General features: G+C 46.7%; 2 protein-coding genes across 2 annotated transcripts; both read left to right on the top strand.

Moving 5' to 3' along the window:
- Window positions 1-2,614: 2,614 nt before the first annotated feature.
- Window positions 2,615-9,280, top strand: LOC127591216 (sia-alpha-2,3-Gal-beta-1,4-GlcNAc-R:alpha 2,8-sialyltransferase-like). Its single transcript, XM_052051126.1, has 6 exons — window positions 2,615-2,824; window positions 2,919-3,254; window positions 4,240-4,269; window positions 4,417-4,536; window positions 5,339-5,896; window positions 7,967-9,280. The coding sequence occupies exons 2-6, from the start codon at window positions 3,088-3,090 to the stop codon at window positions 8,247-8,249; spliced, it is 1,158 nt and encodes a 385-aa protein (XP_051907086.1). The 5' UTR covers window positions 2,615-2,824; window positions 2,919-3,087; the 3' UTR covers window positions 8,250-9,280.
- A 7,018-nt stretch (window positions 9,281-16,298) lies between these two features.
- LOC127591240 (one cut domain family member 2-like) lies at window positions 16,299-18,407 on the top strand. The gene has a single exon (XM_052051158.1). It carries the CDS (start codon window positions 16,858-16,860, stop codon window positions 18,235-18,237), a length of 1,380 nt encoding a protein of 459 aa, XP_051907118.1. The 5' UTR covers window positions 16,299-16,857; the 3' UTR covers window positions 18,238-18,407.
- Window positions 18,408-25,326: the final 6,919 nt, after the last annotated feature.

A 25,326-nucleotide genomic window follows, 5' to 3' on the forward strand; every position in this document is an offset into this window, starting at 1 on the left:
TTTATATCGATAGGTTTCTTGAGGGATTTTAGAAAATAGCTCGGTTGATGTGGCCGCGCCCGCCGGTGGCTCCGATGTGTATTTTCCGTGTCAATCACCCCCCTCTCTCCCTTGATCACATTTGCTTTCATGTTCACTTTCATCAGCTTGTAAATCATCATCACAGATTTTCATCTTCCGAGATGAAGTCTGGGATGCCTCGTGTGTTTTGGCACCACATACGGTACGTGACCAACGATTTTTTGAAATTTTTAGTGTGCAAATATCACAGAAATAATCCCATAAAAGGGATCCCGATCTACTCAAAGGCCAGCCCAGATTTTTGTGTATGTTAACATTTTTATTTTTAACGATTCATGTGACACACGGAGAATGTTGAAAAAGGGATCTTTAAACGACAGTCCCATTGATTGAGAGAGAAATCTGATCCAAACTAGCTGGGTGATGCGACAGCTCAGAAGGGGGCAAGGGGGGGGGGTTGCGGGCCCGGATCACGTCAGCCTCAGGGTCCGATAATCCTGTTTAAAATCCCAGCCCGTCAGCGACGCTTCAACCCATCTATCACATGAGACCGATGCGGCATGTGGAGTCTGATCTGGATCCGAGTAAAAGACAAAAGTCGCCGTTAGTGGTCACACCGGGCAAATATTTATCGCGGCAAAAGAAAACAACGGCACATGCATCAAGTCACAAAATGTCTGCGGTGTGTTTGCTGACGAAACGTCAATCATGATCAAATGACATAACTGTCCTTAGCTCTCGACTTATTTTGAAAGGGAGCGTATTTATTTGTGTTGAGCTTTTTCCGCTTTTGGCTAAACGCCTCGCTTAATGAGCGAGTATTCCTTTGTGCGCACGTGTGCGCGATTGATGCCGGCGCGCCGCGGTCACGCACCTGCTCAAATTGATCGGCCTGAGCGACTCCAATCAGTGGGCTGTGACCGGCGCTTTATCCTCGTCCCTTTATGCTCGCTGGGCCCTCCCTTCTTCAGAACTCATCATGCCGGCTTTCCGTCTTCCTTCAATCTTTCACTCGATGTTCTTTCCCCCAATCCTCAGCTCCATTTTTTTTTATTGCCTGTAGCCTTGACGCCTCTTCTTGGTAAAGCCGGGTTGCTCGGTAGCAGCTCTGCCTTTCTCTCCCCGTTACTCTGGCGCAGGTATTCGGAAGTCGATTGGTTAGCGCCTAAGCGGCGCAACCTGCCATCCAAACGTGGAAGCGGGATGTGATTCATCGATAGCGCAGGAACAGGTTCCAGATTGAAGCGATTCCCGTAAATGACGAGACAAATGCGAGATTTCGCATCTTAGATCGGACGCGTTTCAATTGCAGCGACATTTGAGAGTTGAGTGTAAAAAGAACGCGGTAGCCTATTTTCCAAGAAATGGTTATACCATCGCAACCGAGCGACTGTGGTGCGAGTTTGCAAATCTTTGTGAGTTCTTGCTCGTCTTGTTTCCGCTTGAAAACATTTAAAATGGCACCGAAAGCCACGCAAGTGTTGCTGGAAGAGTGGAAGAGACATTCGATGGGAGATATTAGGCTTTAGGGTCTTAAATCTGTGTGTCCGTTTGACAGGATTTACAAAAGCCTAAAGACGTGCGCACGTGAGTGTGGGCTCAGTCCAGCGTTAAGACCGGCAGAAAGGTCACTGATGAAATGTCAGCGGCGGTGACAGCCTGCCTATCTGATGTCTTTATGACAATTGCTGTCTGCCTGCCCGCTTTTTGTTGAAAACAATCATGGCGTCAGTCGAAAAACAGATTGTTTTTCTTTTTTTTTTGGTCTTTTCACTTCACTTACAGATTATTTGACAACATGACAACAAAGTGTATATCCATTTTTGACTTTTGAACATAATTAGAGTCTCTGTTTTCAACGGTAAATGAACATACATGGACGGTGATGAGTACTCCTCCACTGTGCCTCTCGTTACCCTAATTTAAAAAAACAAATAAAAAAGTAAATAGGAGTGTTATTATGATTCATAGGGCGGCCCGGTAGTCCAGTGGTTAGCACGTCGGCTTCACAGTGCAGAGGTACCGGGTTCGATTCCAGCTCCGGCCTCCCTGTGTGGAGTTTGCATGTTCTGCCCTGCGTGGGTTTTCTCCGGGTGCTCCGGTTTCCTCCCACATTCCAAAAACATGCGTGGCAGGCTGATTGAACACTCTAAATTGTCCCGAGGTGTGAGTGTGAGTGCGAATGGTTGTTCGTTTCTGTGTGCCCTGCGATTGGCTGGCAACCGATTCAGGGTGTCCCCCGCCTACTGCCCGGAGACAGCTGGGATAGGCTCCAGCACCCCCCGCGACCCTAGTGAGGATCAAGCGGCTCGGAAGATGAATGAATGAATGAATATACACTGCACACTAATCATCTGATCAGTCTCATTTTCACAAAAAAAATAAAATAAAAAAATAAAATAAAGCAGATAAATCTCAAATTTGTGTGTTTGTGTGTGCGTGCGCGCGCCGGTAAGGGTAGATCCCGGGAGGTTAGTTGATCGAAAAGTAGATCTTTGATCCAAAAAGTTTGGGGCACCCCTGAATTTTATACACTGTCCGGTTTCAGTCCTCCTTATGTCAGTTGTACCTCATGCAGTGTCCCTGCAGCTCCAGCGTGCGGAAGACGGGAAGAGTCCGCCTGGCGTGAGGAGGCTGTTTGTGTGATGAGAGTTGCAATCGAGCTGCATCTCTTTAAAGCTGACGCCGGCTTAATTAATGACACCAGCCAGCCAGGAAGGAAGGACGGACGGACGGACGGACAGACGGACACCGAGGATGCATCGCAAAGGACATCGCTGCCGCGTCGTTTCAACGCCACCAGGTTATCCGGGATTTATTTCCGCTATGCTGTCAAATGCCCCCCCCCCCCCCCCCGCTTTCTTAAAATCGTGTTGTTGTTGTTTTTATTTTTTCAGGGACACGGCACCCTTCATCTGCTATGACGTCCTTGCTCGCTCTCAGTCGCTAATACCGCATCGTGCCCCCCCCCCCCCCCCCCCCTACGTCGGCTGCGCTCTTCCATGTCAGCGTCTCCACCGCATCCTCGTATCGGGCTCGGCCACCCGCTGACGCCGCCGAGGCAGGATGGTGCGCATCGCAAGCGCCCTGGGGCTTGTCATGTTCAGTGTGGCGCTGCTCATTCTGTCCCTCATCAGCTACGTGTCCATTAAGAAGGACTTCCTTCTCGGCGGCACCCCCAGATATGGACCGAACGGAGGACCGAGGATGTACATGTTCCACGCAGGCTATCGGTGAGTGAGTTCCGGCACGGTTTATGCTAGCATCATTTCATTTGGCGAACGGTGACTGCGGTTGCTTTTTGCTGAAGCTTTGGAAGTCCGGTGGCGAGGGCCTCCTCGGTGCAGTCTCAAACTAAGGCCTGGCGGCTGCCGAAACCGCCATCGGTCATCATCGATAGTGAATCGGTTGTTCGACTGTACGGCGAACCAGAGATGAGAGTTGGATGACGTCACAAGGAAGTCGTCACAATAGTTGGATGACGTCACAAGGAAGTCAAGTCGAGTCAACGCTTTCAAGCTTGATCAGTTACAATATATATTGCAGTGGTTTTTAAAAAAAAATTATGATTATGTCCAGAAAAGCAAATGAAAGGGGGGGGGGGTAGTCTGCATGCATAGATTTCAATGTTTAATCCACATTTTTTTAATGGTAGTGTTTTAAGATTACAGTCTGCATATCACAACATATTGATTGAAGAACTTCCTTAGGTTTCTCCATTTTCTTTCTTCTCGCTCTTTTCTTGAAACAATGCCGCGTATGCTCCCCATTCTCAGATGAAAGACTTTCCAGTCCACAAAGAGGAATTGTCCCCAGTCCACCTCCATTGAAATCCATCATGTGCGGTCAAAGAGTGCGCTGCTAAAACACAGTTGATCTAGCAAAGCTTCTGGAAGTCAGCAAACTGCCCTTGACTCTGATTTAGAGCACGGCCACTCCGTTCATTTCCCTTCTGCTGTAATCATTTTCCTTCTCGGGGGCCAAGGTTATGCTTTGAGTGAGTTAGACTTGAAGGTCTTTTCGCCGGATGGTAGACAACAAACACTCGCGTTTCCTCTTGCACACGTCTGAGAAGGTGGCGGTGGCGCCGTTTTGCCGTTGTGACCGCTGGATTGAAATTGTCAAGTGGGGGCGTGTTTCAATGTAATTTTTTCGCAGGTTTGCATTTGACTTCCTGAGTCTGTATTTATTGATACATTTTTCATATTCCTTTTGCAGCGAAAGGCCACCTCGCAAGCCTGACCTCAGGTGAGAACGCACTTCCCACGTTTTTAAATCACTTTTCATTCTAGTGCGCAAGATTGCGGTCACCATTTTTTGCTGCACTTGTCTTGCTGGATGCTCTCTTCTAAACGTTTTGAATACTTTCCCCTCTTCCCCTCTCCCCTGGTCCAGCTCCCAATTGGCACTGAAGTATCTGGATCCAGTTTTCACGCCGTTGACCAATGCTCTTAGCGAAGACCTCAAGAATTCCTCGAAATGGAGATACAACAGCACAGCATTCATCCAACAGAGGTACGTACGTCCGTGTAAAATAACACCATCACATCATTATAGCGCATACGCGTGGGTATATACAAAAAAGTCGAATCTCATCGCGACGTACCTCGAGGGACATAACAAATCGGTACGTTATTACGGTAGTTCGCCATGACCATTTCTAATAACATATCATTAATTTCCCCAGGGGGCGGCCCGGTAGTCCAGTGGTTAGCACGTTGGCTTCACAGTGCAGAGGTACCGGGTTCGATTCCAGCTCCGGCCTCCCTGTGTGGAGTTTGCATGTTCTCCCCGGGCCTGCGTGGGTTTTCTCCGGGTGCTCCGGTTTCCTCCTACATTCCAAAAACATGCGTGGCAGGCTGATTGAACACTCTAAATTGTCCCTAGGTGTGAGTGTGAGTGTGAGTGGGAATGGTTGTTCGTCTCTGCGTGCCCTGCGATTGGCTGGCAACCGATTCAGGGTGTCCCCCGCCTACTGCCCGGAGACAGCTGGGATCGGCTCCAGCACCCCCCGCGACCCTAGTGAGGATCAAGCGGTTCGGAAGATGAATGAATGAATAATTTCCCCAGTGTGGGACAAATAAAGGATATCTTATCTTATCTTATCTCATCTCATCTCATCTCATCTCATCTCATCTCATCTCATCTCATCTCATCTCATCTCATCTCATCTTATAATGCAAAATATCATATGGCCAATTGAACAACAATCAGTGATATGCATTGAGCAAGAATTTAGAAGCTGGCAGATTTAGGTAAAAAAAAACAAAAACAAGAGTTTTGGTGATGGAACGTTGTCCGTGTTTGCTTCTTTCAGGAAGGAAATCTCTCAGTACGTCGACATTCCTCACAACTTCTCATTAACGCGCAGTTTAGTCCGCATCGGCCAGCTGATGCATTACGCCTACTCCAGCCACAAGTACGTCTACTCCATCGGCGAGAACTTCCGCTCGCTCCTCCCCGAGGTGTCGCCGATTCTGAACAAGCACTACAACGTCTGCGCCGTGGTGGGCAACAGCGGCATCCTCACCGGCTCACGTTGCGGCGATCAGATCGAGAAGTTTGACTTTGTCTTCCGCTGCAACTTTGCGCCAACCGAGTTCTTTAAGCGAGATGTCGGCCGGCGCACAAATATGACAACCTTCAACCCGAGCATCTTAGAGAAGTACTACAACAATCTGTTGACGGTGCAGGACAGGAATAACTTCTTCCTGAGCCTGAAGAAGCTGGATGGGGCCATTCTGTGGATCCCGGCGTTCTTCTTCCACACGTCGGCCACAGTGACCAGGACTCTGGTGGACTTCTTTGTGGAACATCGCGGTCAGCTGAAAGTCCAGCTGGCCTGGCCTGGAAACATCATGCAGCACATTAACAAGTAAGACATGCACCCTCACATCGAAAGACACGAGAGACTACATCCCCCCCCCCCAGCCCCACCCCTAAAAAAAATTGAGCATTTTTTTTATGCTTTAAAAAAACTTAACTTAACTTAACTTAGGGCGGCCCGGTAGTCCAGTGGTTAGCACGTCGGCTTCACAGTGCAGAGGTACCGGGTTCGATTCCAGCTCCGGCCTCCCTGTGTGGAGTTTGCATGTTCTCCCCGGGCCTGCGTGGGTTTTCTCCGGGTGCTACGGTTTCCTCCCACATTCCAAAAACATGCGTGGCAGGCTGATTGAACACTCTAAATTGTCCCTAGGTGTGGGTGTGAGTGCGAATGGTTGTTCGTTTCTGTGTGCCCTGCGATTGGCTGGCAACTGATTCAGGGTGTCCCCCGCCTGCTGCCCGAAGACAGCTGGGATAGGCTCCAGCACCCCCCGCGACCCTAGTGAGGATCAAGCGGCTCGGAAGATGAATGAATGAATGAACTTAACTTAACCCTCATATTATGTTGAAAAAAAAATCACATTGATTATGTTGTGGGTCATTTTGACCCGCACTGTAAAAAAAAAAAGTCCAGATTTTACACACCAGTTCATGACCCTAGATGAGGAAAAGTCACAAAATTTCATGAAGAAAAAGAAAGGATATCCACTGCTATGGTCACCACAAAAACTGAAATGGGTCAAATTGACCCTTAACATAACATAAGGTTTAATTGTATTCTTGATTTTTACTCCTTGTTTAACAGCATTCGTGACAAAGTTGACATTTTGTCACTGTGTATTATCGATAACACCTGGAGACCACATGTTGACGTCTTTTTGTAGTGTTTGTCGATGTGCGTGTGTGCGCGCGTGCGTGTAGCAAAGGGGGAGATTTAAACTCCAAAGCCAGATTATAAGGAAAGTACAATTTAGTGAAAGGCATGGCACCGAGTTGAAACCGGACAAGAGGGATTTAAGTCCGCTTGTTAGTGTTGTAGTCGCAGAATGGGCCACTCTTACAGTAGACTAATCTTCAGCAAGCCCATTAAATCTACCTGCTGGGCAAGTCTTAGCACGTTTAAGCAGCTCAGGCTGCCTTTTAGCACCTCAACCGCTCGCTGAGCGCCTTTTGTCCAGGCCCGTTTGAGGAGTTTTCGAGTCGCGAGGGCAGCGGCGTGCGCAGGGTGAAGGGCGCCGATAGTCGTCGTTGCTATAACGAATCCGTCGAAGAATTCTATTTGACCTCAATTATGCTATACGGGATTCTTGGTTGATTCTCAATGTTTAAAATGGAACGTAATGCAAATTGTAAGGATGGTGATAGTTGGGGCATGTGTGATTTAAAATGATCCATGTGACGCACATACTCCAAAATACCAAAGAAAGAATTTGAATGAAGACGATACTGAACGTATTTGCTACCTAAAAGAGCTAATCAGATATTTGGTTAATGATCTTCCAAATATTAATTTGTGATCATGCTTTTGAGATTCTTGCAAAAAAAAAAAAAGAATAATCTAAATTAACACAACAAGTTTGCTTTTTTCAAAGGGAAATCAACTCAATCCTTTTTTTTTCTTTCTTTTTTTTTTACAAAAATATGTTCAATGCAGCCCCATTTGTCTAAACATGGCGTTCTGATTAATATTGCGTTTGTGGAATATGATTTAAGCCGCCGAATCCACCAGTTTTCGTCCATCTCGGGGGCGGCCACGACAGAAAATGACGTCATAGTCGCTCAGGGCTCAGGCAACAACCAATTACGGGGGGCCTGGTTTCTCAGTTTGGTCATGTGACATTCACAAGCTGAACTGTGATTGGTTCTTACCTGAGCAATTGGTGATGTCATTTTTAGTCCACATCAAGTGGCAAAATGGCCGCCTCCTGAAATGGTTAATAAACGGGTGGATTTTGCAGTTGAATTCTTTTTAGAGAAACGCAATATTCATCACAATACTGCATTCAGACTGGTTGGGCTCCATTGAACACAAGAAGTCACGTGACGCATTCCTTTCCGCGTCATGGTCTGCAGTCTCACGACCCCGCTCTCTTTCATTTCTCTTCTCAAACGGACTCACCAGCTATTGGAAAACCAAACAGCTGTCGCCAAAGCGCCTGAGCACCGGCATCCTGATGTACACGCTGGCATCGTCGATGTGCGACCAGATCCACTTGTACGGCTTCTGGCCATTCGGCTGGGACCCCAACACGGGGAAGGAACTGCCTTATCACTACTATGACAAGAAGGGCACCAAGTTCACCACCAAATGGCAGGAGGCCCATCAGTTGCCCGCTGAGTTCAAACTCCTTTACAAGATGCACACAGAAGGGCTGCTGAAGCTCAGCCTCTCCCACTGCGCTTAGCCATGAAACCGCGGGAGGTCTTTCAATTGTCTCACCGGAGCTTCCGTCGGCCAAAGTCACAAAAAGGACCAGTCGGACCGGGGCTGATAAATGTGCACGTCCTCGGCAAGGAGACGCAATGGACTCTGGCGCTCTTTTAAGGACCAAGATTCTATCTCTCTCAAGCTGTGACGGGCCATGCATCGAAGCTGCAGGAACAAGGACTCTCTTCGTTGTGTCGCCAGTCAAGACACTCAAACACTGAGAGACATCAAATCATGCCGAATCCTACCTAACAAAATGTAAGTGACAACAAAAAGCAACGTAGCTACCGACATCAAAAACCGAACCCAAGGCAAAGTCACGACAGTCGTAGATGTTTTAGAGCAATGGTGTCCAACTCTAGGCACGGGGGCAAGATCTGGTCCGCCACATCAAATGATGTGGCCCGCCAAAGCAAATCCAACATGTCAACTTCTGTGATGCTCGCTAAAATCGCCATGAAAATGTCAAATTCTCATATGTACAGTAATATATAAGAGAGCTAGTGTAAGTTTTCCTCTTACCAAAACCCCCATTACAGTAACTTAATAACTTAATACACCATCAGCCTTGACTTCTTCAAGATATCCTTTATTTGTCCCACACTGGGGAAATTTACAGCTCATAATTTATATAAATTATATAAATATAAAAAATTTATATAGCTCATAACGGCTCCCCAAGGGAACCGGGAGCCATCATGTGGCCCGCGGCACAGGGACGGCCATTTTTTTTGCTCCAACACGTCCGTGTCCCAGTGTACAAATCAAGGTCCATCAGGGCACGCTTGCATGAGTTTGATGCGGAAGAACCTTTGACTGACGTAAGCAGGAGACACGGGTACGCTCTGACCTTAGCGCTCTTCTGGATGAACAGACAAAACAAATCCCACAAACGCACTCCAAAAATCTCGACCTTGTCCGCTGCAATGTGTTCATGAGATGAGATTCAACATGTGTGCTGTATTCGTCATTCAGAGATTAAATTGACTGAAATTGTCCATTTAAAAATGAGTAGCGTCTTTTTTTTTAGGTTAATTAATACTCAGATATTTTTTGGGTGTGCTGACAAATTATATGTGTGTGTGTGTGTGTGTGTGTGTGTGTATACAATTTTAGGTTCATCATTTTGATGTCTTAGTTTAAGAGTAAAAATGATTTGTAAATCACATTTAGATGTTTTATTTTTTAATTCCTATAACCAAATGTAAGAACGTTTTTATGAAGCTGTTAGGGCCCAATGCGTTTTCTGCTTTAGTGTTTGGCTGTGTGAGCTGACGTGTTTATTTGATTAAAAAAAAAAAAAAAGATCCCGGAAATGAATGTGATCTTAAAACCATCAAATACATTCTGGCAGAAAAAGAAAAGAGTCGGAAAAGCCGTGCAATGTAGGTCAGCGTGTACGCAAAGGAGAGGTCAGAAGGCGTGTGCCAGGGGAGAGCGACCCTTGACCTCTGACCCCGTCGCTCCTTTTGATTTATCATCTTGCAAAACAAAAGAAAACTGGAGGAGTCAAACGCTAGGTGGCACTTCAGTTTTGTTCTATTGTTAAGCTATACAGATATTTAAAATAATTCTTCCATATCCGATACATTGCTTGACAATGAAAAAAAAATCCATTAAGTTCCCGTACAAATCCACACAAGACCAAAGTGTTACATTTTCGCTCGACCTCATCAGCTGCCCTAATCTGCTGCCATTTTGAATTCGGCCTCGCGTAGTTGTTGTGAATTATTGATGCTCCTTTTTCTCCTCCTTCTTATCCACCTCTTTGATCTGAAGTTTCAAAAGTCAAAAGGACCCCCACCCGGGTCGGCGGCGGCCCTCGCACCCAGTTCTCGCTCTTGACGCAGAGAGGAAATCAATAGGTTAAATCAAACGTTATGATTAAAAGAATCACACTCCAGAGGACATGAAATAATCATGTAAAGGGGAGGCGTCCCCAATCGTTAGGCTGCGCCTTTCAGTCTTTGTTAATGAATAACAACAGTCTATGATGATAATAACAACAATAATTGCCTTGTGAACCTGTCAAATTGTGCATTGCCCAAAAACTTGCTTCCGGCGAAACCCCCGCTCTGCATTTGTAAGCCAAAACCGGAGTGGTCCTCACACACACGCATACACATGCTTGCCATCGACGCCTGGCGTGTACTAATGAGAATTAAAATCTGCCCTCAGATCACCACGCATGTGCCCGTGGAAGGAAACGGAGCTCTTGTGGAAATTCATCAGTCATATCGATTCAAATTAGCATGCGCTCTTTCGGCCTGTGGTCATGCTCTTGCCAATGTTTACTGTGCAATGCACGGAGCTGGTTGAGTCCAAAGTGTGTTGAACTTTGGGGTTAGCCTTGAAACGGTCTAAAATGTGAAAACTATTCAGATTGAAGAATGGGCGGCCCGGTAGTCCAGTGGTTAGCACGTCGGCTTCACAGTGCAGAGGTACCGGGTTCGATTCCAGCTCCGGCCTCCCTGTGTGGAGTTTGCATGTTCTCCCCGGGCCTGCGTGGTTTTTCTCCGGGTGCTCCGGTTTCCTCCCACGTTCCAAAAACATGCGTGGCAGGCTGATTGAACACTCTAAATTGTCCCTAGGTGTGAGTGTGAGTGCGAATGGTTGTTCGTTTCTGTGTGCCCTGCGATTGGCTGGCAACCGATTCAGGGTGTCCCCCGCCTGCTGCCCGAAGACAGCTGGGATAGGCTCCAGCACCCCCGCGACCCTAGTGAGGATCAAGCGGCTCGGAAGATGAATGAATGAATGAATATTCAGATTGAAGAATATTTTATTATAGTTTAGCTTCTGAGCGCAGAAAGGTGGAAATAGTGCGTCTTTAATGGGATCCCGCAGGGAAAGTAGTCACCATTTTTGGCTTGTTTTTTTTTTTTTTTTTTTTTTACATGTTCGCAAAACAAAGAAACAAACAAACCTAACCGCCCCACAGTGGAATCTTTTACGAGAGCATCCGTACCCCCCCTGCGCCGCAGCCTTCCCAAGTTGAAGAATTCCGAATAACCGGCGCGCTAATTCATCGACAGAGATGAGTGGCTGTTTGAGTGAGTGTTTATTTAGAGTTGGACACACAGAGATGATGGCGTGTGGTCACATTTGAATACAGCGGGCGGCTCTGCACGCGGCCATTGTGTTCTCATTAATAGCCGATTTCATGGCCAACGGAACCTCAACAAAAGAGCCAGCGGGGTTTGAAAAGTTTGAAAAGAATCGAGGCGAAGAAAGGAGGGAGAGAGGAGGCGGCTGCGAGGAGGGAAGGTAGCATCAGATGGAGCAAGAATACAAGCCAGGTTTTTCTTGGGTTTTATTTTTCTCCCAAACCAAGGACGAAGGATGACCTCCATGATGCGCCGCTCTGACTATTTGACACTTTTCCTGTTCTATGAGCATGAGAAGTGTGCGTGTGCATTTTTTTTTTTTAACTTTTTAATTCAATTCATGAAGAAACACCTCAAACACAACATTTATTTATTCATTTATTTTCTTACAATTGCATATACATCAAAAATTGTGTATCGGCTGTCCATCGGATTGCAATTATTAGGACTCGAAGCAATATGGACAGTCGAAGCTCCACTCTGTGAATCTGTTTCAATGAAACTATTTCTCTTTTTAATTTTGGACCTGGTCTGGCCCACCTCATGACACCGAGACAAAAAATGGCTGCCGGCAAAGCCCCAGAACGCATGCAACAAAACTCACCGTGCAGCACCCAACCACTGCTGAAGGAGGAGGAGGAGGAAGATGAGTTTACGGGCGGACAGATGGCTCCCCCATCCCCAAAAAAATGCTCGGTCATTGAGGGAGAGAAGGATCGGGAGGAAGAGATTTGAGGATGGTAGGACCACACTGGTTATGTGGAGAGGAGAGAGAGAGAGAGAGAGTCAGTGGGACAGATGCGAGGCAAAGCGGAGCGCTGTTTGTCACTAACGCTATAGATTAGCATGTGGTCTCCAGCACAAAGCTGCAGATCAATACTGCTGCTCAGTACACAGCAGATGGCCCGGGACAGGGAGACACGGAGGCAGAATGAGAGAGAGAGAGAGAGAGAGAGAGAGAGAGAGAGAGAGAGAGAGCAGGAGGATAAAATGTCCGATCGTCCCGCAGCTTGATTCTCATTTTACAACATGCCGCTTGTGCTGAGCCACGTTGAACGCCGCTCACCAGGACGCACATGACCTCTGTCTCATTTTCTTCTTCTTTTCTTTTTTTTTTTTTTTAAATTCAATTTACTTGTCCCGGTAGCCGTCGCGGCGTGAATTAGCCGCGGGTTGATTACGCGGTTCTCATTCCAAATCAAGTCATCGTTGAACCAGAAACGCTCACGATCGCAATACGTTCATGCTAGTTATTTTTTTTTCCTCATCCGCGGTCGAGCAACATGACTCCAAACTGAGTGTAAATAAACAGGCTATTGATTATCTCAACAGTCCGCCAGCTAATCTGCCTTTGTGTCTGCAAGTAGCGACAAAGTGACCAAAGATTGACTTCCCTATCCAATGACTTTTCTCTCTCTCTGAGCAGACTGGAGCTGCCCGTGCTCCGTACGGGCTACACGCCTCACTATACCGAGCAATAAAAGAAACGATTGAACGATTGATTCTACGATAGTGATATTTTTTTTTTTTAAGTTAGCACGTCACAATTTCATGTTGTAATTGAATGCAACAAATATCAAATCTGTTTTAAAACGTATTGCTGTACATCTGATTTAGTGTCATCCAAATTATGACATTTTGTCATATATACAGTGTATATGTATGTATATATATATATATATATATATATATATATATATATATAGGGCGGCCCGGTAGTCCAGTGGTTACCACGTCGGCTTCACAGTGCAGAGGTACCGGGTTCGATTCCAGCTCCGGCCTCCCTGTGTGGAGTTTGCATGTTCTCCCCGGGCCTGCGTGGGTTTTCTCCGGGTGCTCCGGTTTCCTCCCACATTCCAAAAACATGCATGGCAGGCTGATTGAACACTCCAAATTGTCCCTAGGTGTGAGTGTGAGCGTGGATGGTTGTTCGTCTATGTGTGCCCTGCGATTGGCTGGCAATGAATGAATGAATAAATGAATATATATATATATGTATATATATATATATATTCATTCATTCATTCATTCATCTTCCTAACCGCTTGATCCTCACTAGGGTCATGGGGGGTGCTGGAGCCTATCCCAGCTGTCTCCGGGCAGTAGGCGGGGGACACCCTGAATCGGTTGCCAGCCAATCGCAGGGCACACAGAAACGAACAACCATTTGCACTCACACTCACACCTAGGGACAATTTAGAGTGTTCAATCAGCCTGCCATGCATGTTTTTGGAACGTGGGAGGAAACCGGAGCACCCGGAGAAAACCCACGCAGGCCCGGGGAGAACATGCAAACTCCACACAGGGAGGCCGGAGCCGGAATCGAACCCGGTACCTCTGCACTGTGAAGCCGAGGTGCTAACCACTGGACTACCGGGCCGCCCTATATATATATATATATATATATATATATATAATGATCAGTTTTGTTTCTTGGGCCTTGTACAAGCCCCGGCGTCCACCTTCCAGTGCCCCCACCCCGCCTCCTGCATCATACCACCACCCTTTTCATTTTTTTTTTTTTCAGCGTTTGACTTCTGTCTGCCCGAGCCTTTTACACCGACATTCTGTCTTTTTCCTTTTTTGCCCACTCCGTCAGCACCCGTGGTCCTTTTTTAACATTTCCCCATGACGTTTCTCCCCAACCGCCTCCACATTTTCATATGACTCCTCTTTTCCTCGTGACCAAGTCGTTTTGAATGAATGCGCCACACACCGGCTGCCCTCTTTCGTCTGCAAGAGAGACAAAACTTTTGAAGAGGAAATAGACAGGTTGCCCCTCAGTAAGACCCCCTGCCTGCCCCTCTGACAGCTGATCAAAAGAAGAAAATGGGTCAGGCTTCTGTTCCTCTGCCCTTAATTACACAACAGTCTTTAAACAAAGCAACATCTGCCCAACTACCCACCCTGCTACTCCTCCTCCATCTTGTCTTTTTTTTTTAAGTCCTTATCATCCTTACCACCCAAGCCCGGTTTTACAGGGGTAATTTTTTTTAATTTTCCACGAAGATGCACTGAAAGAGCAACGACAATTGGTGGAAAATTATAGGCAAATAGATACGGCGCATCCCATTAAATCATTTGTTGTCGAGTGTCGTTTCAGAGACGCGTGCAGTGCTAAGTGCGTAATTGCATAGTTAACGTGAACGCTCGCCATTCTTGAGCCTCAACAGGTTAACGCGGTACTATTTGTTATTTTCCTCGGTAATCTTGTAGGTTGTAGTTTATCTCCTTAGTTTTAGTGACTCACTTTGATCAACTGTTGAACTCTTTGGGCCAATGCTGTGCATGGAAAGCTTGAGTTTGGAGGTGGGGGGCGGGAGTGGGGTGGGGGGTCTTAAGCTTCCAGGCCAGATGGATTTTTTCCCAAAGGAGTTTTATGAATCCGTCTTGCAAATTACTAAAAGAAACTGTTTGTTAAATATAACACCTCCTTAGATTTTTTTTTTTTTTAATTGACAATCTCGGTGACTGCACATTTTGACAAAAGATGGTCACATCATATTTTGTTTGGTTAAAGAAAATATTTGTGATAACGTGCACTGATTTCAAATGTGATGGCAGAAGGGGAGCTGGGACTGGAGTTATTTTGCTCTTATTTGTCCTTGGAAGTGCAATGATTTGTGCAGTGAACAGGCTACAGGCCATAATCCGCTTTCATTGGAGCTCCCGCACTCACTCCTCCATCCGCCGCGAGACTGTCGATGACATTGGCATTGACGCGCCAGCAGTTTGAACTTAACCATTGCAACTGTGCTAACTGCTCAAAGCGTCACAAAGCACTGGCCATAGTGCAGAACCCCCCCCCCCACATCTGTAGAATTTTTTCCCCCTCCTTATTTTCCTTCTTTCGATCCGAAGAACAAAAATGTTCCGTTGGCTTAAGATCACTTAAAGCAAATTTCAAACTTTTACTCCACAGTTTAAAGTTCATTCATCAAATTACTGTTCCGGCAAATGTTTGCTTTGTTGAAGCACGCTTACGATCAAAACAAGCACTTTTACCCGGTATGCCTACTCGAACATGAACACTTGTATTTGATTTCACTGTTTGTATTTTAAGAGGTTGCGTAAAGAAGCACAAAGAGAATGCAGCAGCATTTCAGGAATATCGGTTGCGGTCTGGTTGTATCGCTTGCTGCTTCCTGCCACCTTTATCTTAACAATCGGAGGCAGAGGGTGATGAGGTAAGAGCTAAAATGAGATCAAATTTTAATGATCCCTGTGGGCAAATTGTTCCCTGGCAGCTGCAGCAACAGCCGAGGCAAACAGCACCCTCAGCCCATTACAAAAAAAAAAAACCTTGCAGATTAGTATGTGTGTGTGTGGGGGGGGGGGGGGGGTTTGGGGTGTCACCTCCAAAGCTTTGTTACTCCTACATACATTTTACAGTATCAATGTATTGTTGATGCATTTATGAAAATTCCAAGACTCCAGGTCATTTTTTATTACTTTAGCTTGATTTTTATGAGACTATATATTTTTTTCATGTACTGTACACTTAGGCCTGCACTCCGAACTAGAAAAAGAGCTGCATCAAAATCAGACACCTTGGCACAGATAATACATTTTGACTGACACTGTTTCCAAGGTATTTCTGTGTATTGTTAATGATTGTGGTTTGCAGTGTTGCGTGGCAAATTCATGCAAATTAAAAAACAAACAAACAAACAAAAAATGTTGCAGCGCACTCCCTCAACCTTTCATGAGCTTAGTTTCTCTTGTAAAGTAGGATTTGCGTCCAGCTCTTGTATTTGATTCTGATTCAATGTTTTCGTGTGACCAACAAGTGTAGCTACTTTTAACATGTTGATAGGTCGCTCGGATAGAAGCAACAGGAATGGAAATGAGCATACGATTTAAAATAGAATTTAAATATGTATTATGTTTTGTGCGGTGTGAATACCCTCGTAGAGTATAATTAATTTACTTTTCTGCACGTTTCATCCGTACTATTGAAAAAAAACGAAGCGAGTTAACTTATTTATCCCACCCGGATCATCACCGAGGACAATATTGCATCCACGGGGATTGTGCACATCCCGCCCACTATGTCCTCGAACGTATCTTGATTGGTTAAGCTCCCGGTCAGTCAAAAAAGGTGCCGCCCCATTTAAGGTCTGTTCATTTCCACTCCTCCCTTCGGCAGCAGGTTGGGTTGAGCGGTCCACAAGGGGACCGTGGACAGCTCCCGTCTGAGGAGCAGAGCACCACAGGAGGAGGAGAGGGCTGGACATGGGGGAGCCACCGCACAGGCCCGTATGATCGAAATCAACACGATTTGGATGTGCAGCCACCGGGGGAGAGACACACAAAGAGAGCGGAGCGGAGAGGCCATCGGAGGACGGGGAAGAGAAGCGAGGAAGTGAAGGGAAGAGCGGGATACGGCTCCTGACCCATCCCGGCGCGATCAGGGCGGAGAGAAGGGGAGCGAAGAAGGAGAAATATTTCCGCTCGACCTGATGGACTGACGACAGATGAATGAAGACTGCCTACACTAACGCCTATCGATGCCTGGCCAAGGACCTGGACGCGTACGCCATGAATCCGGACATGACAATGGACGGCATCGGCAGCCTGCACGGCGGGGTGGCGGTGAGCTCCGTGGCCCCTGACGTGGAGCTGATGAGCGGCCACAGCCCTCACCACGGCCGCGGGAGCTCCTCGGGGGCGGTGGGGGGCCACGGGGCGGCGGCGGCGGCGGCCCTGCGGATACACCAGGACCTGGCCGCCGCCGCCGCGTCATCCCGCTCGGCCATGGTGTCCGGCATGGCCAGCATACTGGACGGCAGCGGGGAGTACCGTCCGGATCTGTCCCTGCCGCTGCACCACGCCATGAGCGTGCCCTGCGACACGTCCTCTCCCGGGATGGGGATGAGCGGTACTTACACCACCTTAACCCCGCTGCAGCCGCTCCCCCCCATCTCCACCGTGTCCGACAAGTTCCATCACCACCACCACCACCACCATCACCAGCGGCTTTCCGGCAACGTCAGCGGCAGCTTCACGCTGATGCGCGACGAGCGCGGGCTGCCGGGCATGAACAACCTGTACAACCCCTACCACAAGGATCCCATGTCCGGGATGGGTCAGAGTCTCTCCCCGGTGCTCGGCAACGGCCTGGGCTCTCTCCACAACACCCAGCAGGGGCTCCACAACTACGGCGCCACGACGCACGGAGGTCACGACAAGATGCTCAACTTCGACCCCACCGCCTCTATGCTCGCCAGAGGGGAGCACCACCAGCACCGAGGCCTCGGCGGCCCGGCGGGCGGCATCGTGCCGCACCTGAACGGGATGCACCACCCGGGACATGCGGTGTCGTCGGCGGGACAGCACCCCCACCCTCACCCTCACCTCCACTCTCCGTCCCATGGGCCCGTGTTGGCTTCCACCAGGGAAAGACCGCCCTCCTCCTCCGGGACGCAGGGGGGCAACAGTTCGGGGCAGCTGGAGGAGATCAACACCAAGGAGGTGGCGCAGAGGATCACGGCCGAGCTGAAAAGGTACAGCATTCCCCAGGCCATCTTCGCCCAGAGGGTCCTGTGTCGCTCCCAGGGGACCCTGTCGGACCTGCTGCGGAACCCCAAACCCTGGAGTAAACTAAAGTCGGGCAGGGAGACCTTCAGGCGGATGTGGAAGTGGCTGCAGGAGCCCGAGTTCCAGAGGATGTCGGCTCTCAGATTGGCAGGTACCTCGTTTTCTGAATGTGCTCTGCTATGTGCGAGAATTGAGCAAAACATAAATCCACGACTTATTTTTTTTTTCGAATACCGTCAAAATACGGTCGATGCGTTTGGCTGGGTTTTGTGTACACGCGTGGCCAATGAGGGAAAGAAAAAGAAACGAACGTCCTCGTGAACGCGTTCAATGTAGTTTGAATCACACGCCATTATGTTTACCATTATTGATCAACAAAAAAAGGCGATCGATGGGGAATGACCAGGTCTGAGGATTTCCCTCCAAACACGCCGTTCAAGTCACAAAAATGTCCCCCACCGAAGACAAGCTTGCACTAAATGACAGTGAAAAGTCTATTCGAGCGATTTGTTGCCTACTATAAGATTGAGCCACGCTTGATTCAATCGTTGAGCGGCCACTGTATTACTTTAGTTGAGTGGGCTAGATAGATAGGCGGTTGGGTGGGGGTGGGGGTGGAGGGGGTGTTATCGAAACAAATTCGGCTTGCTTGAGGGGCTCAGGAGGTTGTGACAGAAAAGGTTGTCAATTCAATTGGTCTGGGGCCCCCTCTAGTGAGGAACCTGGTTTGTGTCCCAACAACAACCCCCCCACCCCCAATTGTCTGCAGGGGACAGCTACAGCAGCAGGGACCCTATAAAAGGTTCAGCTTTTTATTTTTTTATTGTGAGGTTTTTTTTTGTGTGTGTGTTCATTTTTTCGATTTAAGATGTTGTTGGAGAGGTGTCAGCATGGTGGCGAAATGTACCAAAAGGAGCATTAAGTGATATTGCTGAGGTTTAGTTGTGCTGTACAAGCAGTTTTCTGATGTTCACTCAGTGAAGGCAAGGTTTATTTCACCTTTCTCTTTCAAAAAAGGGCAAATTTGTTTTTGTAGTCACAAAATAGTGTTGGGTTACGGAGTGCAAAACACATAAATGAGAATTAGTTTTGCATCCAACGATGACTTACTTCTTCAAACATGGAGAGTAAAAAAAAAAAAAGCAACGCTGCACATTTTATTTGAGCTCATTTTAGTGCGTTGTAATTTTTTTTATGACCAGCAAAAAAATAAAAAAAGATTGAAATATTTGAAAGAGAGTTATGGATTTTAGTTGAATAAAATAAAATAAAGAATGCATTCAGCAATAAATCTAATTGAAGAAAAAAAATGCAAAAAAGAAATGTGGTGAGGAAAATTGTTTGATTTCAAGTCATTGGTGGATGTGGTGATCTGCAGTTAAATATACATTTTGATTTGTAGTCAAGATGGACATTTGTCAAATGCTAACGCTCTTCAAATATTTTAGGTTTTCAAATGATGTTACTCTCTGTTAGGGTATGATTAGGTTGAAATGTATGTTTAAAAAAAAAAAGTAAAGTAAAAAGTATGGCTTGCTTAAATAATCCGTGTGGTACAAGAACCCAAAACTGTTCAAATTAGGCTTGTTGTTCGATCCAAAACAATCAGTTGTGGGATTTATTTTTTTGATTGCTTTCAATTGTAGTGCTTGTATTTTGAATTTGGCAAGCATAACTTACACCGATTCAATTTTAAATTAGATGATGGTATTGCAGTTATTTGTGCTGTACTTAGTCATGGTTTGCTCCACATCAACTGATTCAATTGCCCTGCCAACAAATACATCTCTCACGATTAAAAGGAAAATTTCAATCCATCCATTTTTATTTACCATAAAAAAAAAAGAACCGTGACTTGTGCTTTGCAAAACTAAAATGCAGTGTGTAATATCAAGGTCGATTTGAAGTGTATTTTTTTTTGTGGGGAAATCCGCATTTTTTTCCCCCCGATAATATGAAATCAAGGTTTCAAAACACAACGGTTTTAGGATTGTGGTCGCAGTTTTTGTTGAGCTTTGTAACATGACCATTATGTTCTACTTTTGCGTGTGTGTGTGTGTGTGTGTGTGTGTGTGTGTGTGTGTGTATATAGATATATGCAGTTTGTGCTCAAGCTCTGACAGATGAGATTATCTCTGCACAATTGCACTGTTCTTTGATTCCTCGATTTCCGTCCATCGATCCGATGGCAGGGGTCGCTTGGTTTTGACGGCTGTTGTTTGATTATATAGATTAACAGGAAATGCCTTCCGTGAAGGGGGGAGGGGGGGGGGATTTGGGGCCAAGCGCTTTCATGCCATGTGTGTTAAAAATAATCAGCAGTATGCAGACACACACTGGCCAGCATCCTGCTGTCCTGTGGCGCTTCTTTTGCTTTGCCGCTTGACGTTTGCATGCGCGACATGCTCGCTGTGGTTATTTGTTCAACGTCTACAATTCACTCCCGGATTCTTGCTTTCTCATCAGAAAATGTCAGCGCACGAGAGCAATTGTGCCATCCTCCCTTGAAGTGAGTGGATTGTTATTGTCCTGTTCGGTATTTTTCCCCAACCACATTTTCCAAACTTTTAAAAAAAAGCCGTCAGGTGAATGACCCCGTAGGTCAAAGAAAATATGCTCCTGTTTGTGTGGAACTTCCAACGACTGAATATCGTTGAATGAGGTGATCAGCTGTGGTCATTGGAGTGCGAAGATTATGTATGTGGCCGCCCAGGGATGACGATCGTTATTTCATTGCACTCGCTCTTCGCCAGTATGACTTTTTGAACTGACTATGGCACAACAGGGAGCTGCAAATCCTCCATCAACAATGCTACAGCCAGTTCATAGAGCTGGGGTCAAAGGTTAGAGCTGCAACATGCGGATATTAGCTGTGGTAAATGTGACCGTTGCGGGGTGGGTTGGAGGAGGCGAGGGGGGTACTTTGAAGCCTTTCTTCATCTTTTCAAAATAAATATTGCTACCAGTTTGACTGTTGTGTATAAAAGCAGTGTAGTCCCTTGGAATAGGGGTCAAGAGCCGCTCCTCTGCATCCACACTGTTCGTGCCGTCGCAATTCCCTTGCTGAAGATACCGAAACTCAAAGTTGACCGGGACTCGGCGAAGCTACTTCATTATTTCGTGACCGTTAGCTTTGGCATTTGGATGTACAGGTTAAAAAAAAAAAAAGTTTTTGTGAATTTGCTCCATTTTATTTTGTGCAACCACTGACAAAATAAAATGGAGTCATTTCAACGCATCATTTTTTTTTCAGTGTAGTTATCAAGCGCCCTATTTTCGTGCCCCGTGCAACTGCAGTGCAAAGTGCTCTGTGCTCGTTGGTGGAGTTTTCTTCTTTTGGTCTCTTTGTCGACGCCGCAGATAGAAAGCAGCGTTTGCGCCGTTGTGGGAGTGACGACAGCCTAACTATCTCGACCCATCCCCTTCAAATTCCTCACAGGGAAGACGCGCACACAGTCTTTGATGTTGCGTAAGCCGAAATGGACTCGCTAGAGGCCACGCAAAAGATCGGAGCACGTAAAATACTTTTGTATGGAACTGCAAGAAGATCTCCATTGTCAGATGATGTAAAGTTGACTGCTGTAGAGAGCGCCTTCCACATTTAATCGTGCGTACACGTGTGACATCCGCCCTGCACACTCACACTGTCATGTTTTGACCGAAATACGTTCGCATCCGCCACACATATCCACGCAGGTCAGAATCTGTCGGCATCAAAGCCACCAAAATCACTTTTTAAGCCACCTGCGCCATAACTTAGACCTGCTTTCACCTGGTCTAAAATCTAGCATACTTTCAATCACCAAATCGTCACCGTACGCCATGTCAAAGAAAATGCCCACGGTCCGCCGGCAACATCCACGATGACATAGTGCGACAAAATAGGACAGGACCCCCAAAAATGTTGGGCAATTACAACCACCAAAAAAAAAAATGCCTTGTGGAGTTGTAGCACGCCGGCTTCTATTTTGGCTTAGAGGTGGAAGGCGCAGCTATGGGAATTTATCTTCGTGACTTGAATCAATCTACATGGAGTGGAAGGGAACTCTCGAAACTTCAAGTTCAAGAACGAATGAATCCAACTCTAATCATTGGCATGTCAATTTAGTTTGGTGTCAAGCCCCGCCCATCGGAGCTACAAAATGGTGACTTAATTGATACGAAAACGCGTCCGAACGCTCCAAGGTGAGCAGCCTTGAAATGTGTCCCGAGTGTTACCTCTTTGCCTCGTTTCTCCGTCTCATTCTCTCTTTTTTTTGGTGGGGGGGAGGGTGGATATTATGTGATTGTCAGGGGAATCGAACACAAGAGCAGAGGCAGCAGCAACCCGATGAATTATTGATGGGGAATCTCGGCGTGACCCTCCTCGGTCTGCTCACTTCACTTCTTCTTCACCTCACAGCCGGGTTAACCAGGCAAAATGGAGGGAGGGAACAAAAAGGGGGGAGGGGGAGAAGTGCGGAGCCCATTGTTTGGTTGGAGGATGCTGCCCGTGACGTCCAATGAATTATGGATGAAAAGAAAACGATCCACAAATCAGTGTTGGAATACAGGCGAGATCATATTTCCGGAGAAACCGTTCCGTCGGTGCGACCGTTGTGCAACTAATCGGCGATAGCATTGACAACGAAGAAAAAAAAAAAACACAAAGCAAAATGGGATGGCATGGATGACTAATCCTGTCATAGGATTTTTGCTCAAATTGCAACGCAAATCCCAATGATCAGACTCTGAATCATTTCCATTTGGCGTGTCCAGCTGCGAGCAGATTCGGTGCATTATTAATGAGCCGGACTCTGCTGTACGGCACGGCAATTACCGGCAGTTGCTCTCCGTGTGTTTTTGCGGCCACGTATTCGGGCTGACATTCGTACAGATTCCGCCAATACGGATCGCTTCTGATTTCAGGTTCTCTTCTTTGGACCTGCTTCATATTCACCGTGTGGCTATTGATCCATAATCACGGATTTTTGGCTGCTTGGAGCACGTTTCCGTATGCGATTGGTTTCAACGGAAGATGTTGGCTTGTTGTTTACAAAGCTCCAGCACGACACCGTATACTCTTACGCTTAAACGGAAGAACAAAATAAATAATTGCACGCACATGACATCGCATCACAATGTCATTGAATGCTCTGGAGCACGTGTGCAGCGGCTCTCTAGGTTCATACGGTAGCGTTTTTTAAATCAATAAATAATAGAGTCTAATAAAGTCATTTTGTTCGCTCCGAATTGGATGATGGCCATCCGTGCATTCAGAATAACGACATATCAATATAATGCATTTACATCATCAGATATTCTTTATCATCATTAGAGTTCGTTCGATGCGACCGGGTCATTGAGCAGATAAAGTCGTATCCTTCAACAATCCGCTGAGTCGGATTGCTAAATGTGACAGGGGAATTGAACCATTCAATGGGAAAACTGTCGGCAGTTTGTTTACATTCAAAATCGGATCGTTGCAAATAGGAGAGACGTCATGTCGGATCATTTTTTATCGGCGTCCTCATACCGGAACCTTCTATCTCGATTCTCTCTTTCGTTGCAGCTGCGGTTGTTGTGCAAGTCATTCATTCATTCATCTTCCTAACCGCTTGATCCTCACTAGGGTCGCGGGGGGTGCTGGAGTCTATCCCAGCTGTCTCCGGGCAGTAGGCGGGGGACACCCTGAATCGGTTGCCAGCCAATCGCAGGGCACACAGAGACGAACAACCATTCGCACTCACACTCACACCTAGGGACAATTTAGAGTGTTCAATCAGCCTGCCACGCATGTTTTTGGAATGTGGGAGGAAACCGGAGTACCCGGAGAAAACCCACGCAGACCCGGGGAGAACATGCAAACTCCACACAGGGAGGCCGGAGCAGGAATCGAACCCGGTACCTCTGCACTGTGAAGCCGACGTGCTAACCACTGGACTACCGGGCCGCCCTGTTGTGCAAGTGCCCTAGAAATAAAATTTCAACCTACAAAGAAACGTCAGCGTGGATTCACAAAGACGATTGAAAGTGGTTCAAGACAAAGTGCAAGTCCAGGTGTTTTTTTTTTTGTTGTTGTTGTTTTCTGCGCAGGTAACTAACATGGAATTAGGGTGACGAGGATTGATGCTTTCTTGACATTTGTTCCCATTCTTTCGAGAACTGCCTTTTATCACCTTGACCAGGTCACTTTTTTTTTCCCCTCCTTTCAAACCGCGTCTCCTCTCATCCGTCCGATAGAAGCGAAGGCAGCCGAGGTGTTTGCGGGATGCAGGCTTTGATTGGCACCCGACCTGTGATGACAGCCTTGACTGCTTTCTTGATCGCCTCGGGATAAAAAGACGGGTTTTACTCTGTCCGGCAAGGGTACTGACTTTAGAAAACGAACAGTCAATCAAACTGTAGGGATGCAGCACAAGAGATCAAATTGCTGCGCGATTCCACATAAAGTGGGAGACCGGTTGCCCCCCCCCCCCCCCCCCCCCCCCCCACCCGACATCAGCAAGTGGTCTTTGAAGGTCTTTGCTTTGTGTCTGTTGTTGCTTTTTCACCTTTTGAGTGAAAGGCAAATAGAACCACAAAATTCAGGCTGCTCCGCTCATATTTTCTTTTTCACCAAATAGTTCACCGGCGGTGCTAAACACAAGCGTGAAAATAAGCTCATCAATATCTTAAAAGTGTAAATATCGGCCTCGCTCCTTCTCACTAGCGGCAACCTGCGGTGATTTATTCGATTTCGACCGTCCTCAACATTTACGGAGGTGTTGGAGTGGTACGAGTGTTGCCCCGGCTCAACAGAGCAGCAATGAGAAGAAAATGGGCCCCGTCTCGGCTTTATTAAGGCGGTCAAATCAAACGTGACATCTGCCGAGCGCTCGTCCAAGCTACACAAAAAGCAACGGGAAGAAATAAGAGTCCTCCTCCACGAGTAGAAATCAGATCTTCGGTAGCCGACTTGAGTCCTGATGTCAACACTTTTTGGAATGAACAAAATGGAGGTTGTGAGCTCGGCGCTCTCTCTCTCTCCTTCTCCTCAGAAATAGCACTCACTCAACTCGGAGCAAATGGAAACTGGAATGAATGAAAACAGAGATTTGTCATCCATGCATGTCATTTTAAAACTCAAACGACATCTTTGAGTGGCGATTGAAAATTGTGAACGGATGCAAGAATCAAAATCTTGCAGTCGGCTCCAAATTTTATTCTGGGCTGACATGATGACATTTGAACAAAACTTTTCCCAAACATAACATAGCGTCCATAATATTAGGGAGATATTATTTGTGTATTTCCTGTAAAATGGACGTCAGAAAGAGATTTGATGAGATTACAACTCAAACAGTGGCCATTGTGCTTCGTGATGATGTCACAAAACCAACAAGCAGAGACTTCGGACAACGCTCGCCAACCAAACTTTATGTTCCCGCT

Source organism: Hippocampus zosterae, chromosome 18, assembly GCF_025434085.1.
Source record: "Hippocampus zosterae strain Florida chromosome 18, ASM2543408v3, whole genome shotgun sequence".
Classification (NCBI taxonomy): Eukaryota; Metazoa; Chordata; class Actinopteri; order Syngnathiformes; family Syngnathidae; genus Hippocampus; species Hippocampus zosterae.